The sequence below is a fragment of the Elgaria multicarinata genome, chromosome 1 (genome assembly GCF_023053635.1).
Source record: "Elgaria multicarinata webbii isolate HBS135686 ecotype San Diego chromosome 1, rElgMul1.1.pri, whole genome shotgun sequence".
Classification (NCBI taxonomy): Eukaryota; Metazoa; Chordata; class Lepidosauria; order Squamata; family Anguidae; genus Elgaria; species Elgaria multicarinata.
Genome location: NC_086171.1, coordinates 196,273,743 through 196,279,066, shown reverse-complemented (window position 1 = coordinate 196,279,066; position 5,324 = coordinate 196,273,743). Strand labels below are relative to the sequence as shown.

At 44.0% G+C, this 5,324-nt stretch overlaps 1 protein-coding gene across 1 annotated transcript; it reads right to left on the bottom strand.

Annotated features, from left to right (window-relative positions):
* Nucleotides 1–3,670: 3,670 nt before the first annotated feature.
* Nucleotides 3,671–5,168, bottom strand: MOCS3 (molybdenum cofactor synthesis 3). The gene has a single exon (XM_063147557.1). The coding sequence runs from the start codon at nt 5,166–5,168 to the stop codon at nt 3,855–3,857; it is 1,314 nt and encodes a 437-aa protein (XP_063003627.1). The 3' UTR covers nt 3,671–3,854.
* Between the last annotated feature and the right edge of the window lie 156 nt (nt 5,169–5,324).

The window sequence follows — 5,324 nt, the reverse complement described above, 5'->3', positions numbered from 1 at the left end:
TTGTATTGTGTCAGTTTAATCAGGGCCATTAGCACTAGGTTGCTGTAGGACAACAAAATGTAATGTAAACTACTGTTAAGACTGATTGCTTTGCATAATAAAGACTATTCACTTAGAGAACAACTTCTTTGTTTTACTGCAAACTTATCAGGAGAGCTCAGTACCTGACACTTATGCCCCTTGAGTTTTCTGGTAAACTCTGGGCCTGCTACACTGCCCAGAGTTTACCAGAAAAGCATGGAGTACTTCACAAATTGGAGAGGATTTCACAGCATTTGAGAGGGCAGTTAGGAGGAATGGTACAATTTATATGCTAGGAGTGAAACACTTAACCTCCTGAAATCGAAGGAACTTTTACAATTGACTTCAACAATCATTATTGAGGGCTTTGACACACATTGAGGGTACATAATTTGTGGCGCAAATGCATTACACTGGGTTTCAGCAGTACTTATTTTAAAACAACTAATGTAGAAGGAAGTTCTCCTTCCCTGTATCACTACTGCAAGAGTAAGGCACAACAAGAGAAAAGGAAAGCCTAATGCAAAAGCCAATTATTAGACAAAGAATCCCAGTAGAAGAGAGGTAAAAAGTCAATTAGCCCAGGACTGGACATGAAGCTTATATGGTCATGGAGCAGAAGCTTGTAGGATTAATCTAAGGTCAGGATCCAACCAAAGGTTCAGGAGGAGGGAATGAGTATACTGAGTCCAAGCATTTAAATTCTTGATTTTGTAAAAAATAAAGCTAGCAAAATTTCCAATGTGAGAGATACATTTCCTTTTTATCCCTTAGTGTGAATGTGTCATTTTCTTCTGTTTGTACCAGATCTAGCTAGCATCTTCAGCTGGATAGGTACTATGGTTGTGGTTAGAGTAGAAGAGTAATCCGCTCTCAGTGAGACAGTCATCACAAGGACTGGAAGATCAGTTTTACACTGTGACAAATGGACAAAGGAGAATGATCAGGGTTATCAGGAACTGTGCAAAGTGCAGTTGTTTTAATATTCCTATGAAGGTCTAAGCTCCCAGGAATGCTTTGAATCCTGCACTTACCTTTTTTAAAATAAAACATTATGAAAGCCTAGCTCATACTTTAGCTTTCTAATAGAAAAATAAATTAATCAGGATTGATAATCCTGATGTTCAAATGAGTCACAACATGAAAATGTCTTAATCCTTCAGATTTTGTAGTACAGTTATTTGTATAGGAAATAATCTTATTAAGAAACCTTCCCAATGTTCTATAAAAGTTAAATTCTAAAACCACCATACTGACCCTGTTCAGATGACACAGTGATTAAGCATTTTGAGCTACACATTATGGCTTAGCATGTCTTGTGAACCATGACCTAGGCCATAGCTAGACCTAAGGTTTATCCCTGGATCGTCCAGGTGTCAAACCTGTTCATCTAGGTGACACACAGGGGATCCAGTACTCAGGCAGGGGCGAACCCTGGATGATCCCAGGACCTTAGGTCTAGCTGTGGCCTGTGTGTGTCATGTGAACCATTCCTAACCATGGTGGCTACATAACCACAGTTTAAACATGCTCACTAACCATTTGGTGCAAAACAGTTAGCAGCCTAATCATGGCTTAGCATGATGTCTGAATAGGCTCAACATCTGGATAGTTTCAGATATGACAGATAGCACAGTAATGGACATGCACTGGTGAAGCACTCTGGAGATCAAATAGCCTGAAAATAAGCAGTATGTTTGTGAATCTACCAGGCAGTGCTATGGAGCATCTTCCATTCATTGCAGTCAACTCTGTGTGGGCACTTGCAGGACCTCACTTGAAATGAATGGAGGGAACACAGAGGTTTTTTGTTCTCATTCCTTAAAAGAATATATCCCTATCTACAGTCATTACATATTCCTTTTCAAATGCTAAATTGCATGTACCAAATTGCTACATCCCATTCTATATCATCTCTAGAAAGCTCCACTCTTTCCAAATAGTTTTTTAAAAAATAAAATAAAAAACTAATTCTCAGCCCTTATGTTCAAAACTTGAATTTATTGCCCTGCAGTGCCACCTAGCACATATTTCTGTTACTGTTTAAAGAGCAGCTTAGCCCTGGGATTCACTCTATGCTGATTTATACATTAGTTCTGTCATGCGCTTGAAATATTATCTGTGTGCAGGTTCTCCACAGCAGTCATGGAGCTGACAGCATATGGATTGACTGAATCACACTGAGAAGGTTCCAGGCCACTGCCAATCTTCTGTTCAAGTATCAGTAAAACTGTAAAAGTTTTCTGATCCACAGGGAATGCCACTATGGCTTTCTTTCCTTCTCTTATGACAACCTTTATTGCCAACCTGTTTCTCCTTCCTAGTTCCTACCCCAGATGTCCAAGTTCTTTGACACCATGAATCTTGGATCCAAAAAAAGAACAAATGCCTGAAAATGTATTTATATATTCAGTACGTATGGTTTTTTTGTTCCTGTTGTTCATGCAGCAGAGAGAACACAGCCCTGCCTAGAGTTAAAACCACAGGCACTATGGCCTTAGCTAGACCTAAGGTTTGTCCCAGGATCGTCCATGCCTGCTCCTGGGATCCCCTGTGTGTCATTTACATGAACAGGGATGACCCCGGGACGATCACAGGATAAACCTTAGGTCTAGCTAAGGCCTCTGTTGTGTTAGCATAGTCCTCAGTTCTATTTGTTTATTGGCCATGCATGGAGGTACTGCTTGTTATGCCAAAGAGACTTTGTAGTGGGAAATAGCTAGTCAAGGAGAGAAATGGAAATAGATTGGACTCTGTGCTGACAGCAGAAAATGGCTCTTTCTTAATTCCCCTACAAGACTGCTTCAGGGAGATACAAGGGGGAAATTGTGTAAGTTATTGGTTAGAAATATCTTCCCTCAAGTTACTTGGAATTGCCTTTTGACCTTTCCTGTGTATATTTGGAGCTTGCAACCAAGCAAGCGATAAAGAAAACATGCTAAAGGGAGACAAGGAAACCACTTCAGTAGGTATTGGAAAACACAAGGAAATCAATAAGGATAGATGCAAGACATAAGCCTCATACACTCAATGACTCAGGAACAAATATTCTGAGGTATAAAGTGGGAACGTTGATACAATGGGATGGAGTGCAGAGAGGAGAACAGGAAAGGAGGTTAAAGTTTGCTGTCCCCCAGCTTAACAAATGATACTATCTGCAAAGTAAGTACTGAAGGTACAGGAAGAAATATAACAGAAAGTGAAACAGGAAGAGAAGGATGCCATTTTTGAAGTTACTGGAAGACAACCCTGACAATACTATAGATTGAGAACTCTGGGAATGTTGCAGCTGGATCAGTGGGATTTAATACTACAGTTTTTTATTATACATATATGGAACGCAATGTAAGTCTTTACTTGGCTTTTGTCACAGCTTGAGACTAGCAGCATTACTAGTAAAAGGGATTTCTACAGGTTCAAAAGTGACAATATAAAGTTCATCTTACTATGGAAGTGAATTCTGTTAAACATTGACCCTGTTCAAATGACACACTAAGCCACAGTGGTAAAGCATTTTGAGCTAAACATTATGGCTTAGCGTCATGTGAACCATTCCTAACCATGGGGGCCACATAACCACAGTTTAAACACAATCACTAACCATTTGCTGCAAAAGGGTCAGCAGCTTAACCATGGTTTAGTGTGTTGTCTGAACAGACCCACCGAAGTACCCAGACATTTAAATTTTATAAAAGTTTATTTTTCAGTATTTCCCCCCAAACGTATTGAAGATGCCATTGTAGAAAAATGTAAAAAATAAAATAAAATTCTCAACCTGTTCTATTATCAATGCAATTCTAGATTTAAAAGATCATTATTGCTATTAGGAAACATTAATACTGAGGAAATTCTTGATCAATTTTGTTAGCCCAAGCCATCAATCCTCCTCTGATATCCTTAACAGAAATTAACTCCAGTCCATCATGAGACAACCCTTGTAATAGCCTCACAGCTTTCTGAGAGTCATTTCCTAATTTGCAGACAACATAAACTGGGAAAGCTACGTTGCCATTAGTCTTCTGCTTTGCTTCACATATCCTTTGACAAAGAGATTTCAGACATTCTTCATCTTTCCCTTCAAGTTTACTTAATGGCACGCTTAGGGACTGTGGCAAGCGACATATGTCCACTTCCACCAGTGGGCGGACATCTACCAGTATATGAACAACCTTGCTGTCCAGTATATTTTTGTACTCTTCTACAGATATCCGCTCTTCACTACGCAACAGGTGTAACGTTCGACACTTGTCCGTCGCCAAAGACCCACAGAAAATTTCGTAATCCTGTAGAGCAGTCACAGAGGGATGGTCACCACAAACCAAGCAGTCTGGATTCCTGGGACGTAGCTTAATGTGGCGAAATCTTCCTTCAAGGCCATCGAAGAGCAGCATAGACCTGTTGAGGGGGGTGCCCATCCCAGAGGCTATTTTGAGCACCTCCAAAGCCTGGAGGGACCCAAGAATGCCTGGCACAACACCCAAGACCCCTCCATCAGCACAATTTGTGACCGTCTCTGGAGGAGGGGGCTTGGGGAAGAGGCAACGATAGCAGGGCCCCCCTTGGTAGTTGTATACTACCAGCTGTCCCTCCAGCCGCAGGGCACTGGCAGACACCAAGGGTTTCCCCGCCAGCACACAGGCATCGTTGACCAAATAGCGGGTGGGCATATTGTCAGAACAGTCTGCAATGATGTCGTAGATGCTGACAAGCTGCAGGGCAGTGGTGGGGCTCAGGACCAGCTCGTGAGGCACACACTGCACCGTGGAATTGAGCTCCCTCAAGGCTGCAGCCGCAGACTGAGCTTTGGGGCTGCCCAGGCGGCTCTCCCGGTGCAACACCTGCCTGTGGAGGTTATTCAGCTCCACCACGTCGTGGTCCACCAGCCCCAGGCGACCCACGCCCGCGGAAGCCAAGTACAGCGCCAGCGGGCAGCCCAGCCCTCCGCAGCCCACCACCAGCACCGAGCAGCCGGACAGCCGCAGCTGCCCGCGCACGCCCAGCTCCGGGAGCACCAGCTGCCGTGAATAGCGCTGGATATCCAGCCGGCTCAGCTCCGTGCGAAGCGGGAGAGGGGTCGCCGTCGCAGCAGCCTCAGCCGCGTCGCGGCCTCCGTCGCCAACCAAGTTCTCCTCTCCCGCCGTCGCCATTACCTCAGCAACTTTCCTCCCACCTCAGGGCGAAGGAGAAGGGATGGAAATGCCTCAGTGACGAGCCCGAGCTGCATGTAGAGCAGGCCTCGCCTCTTCCGCTTCCGCCGCTGTGGTAACGGCCCAGCTGAGGCCAGACAGAGGCGGGGGCGCCGT

Excerpts from the sequence above, each read along its gene's own strand:
- MOCS3 (XM_063147557.1), bottom strand. The coding sequence starts at position 5,168 with ATGGCGACGGCGGGAGAGGAGAACTTGGTTGGCGACGGAGGCCGCGAC.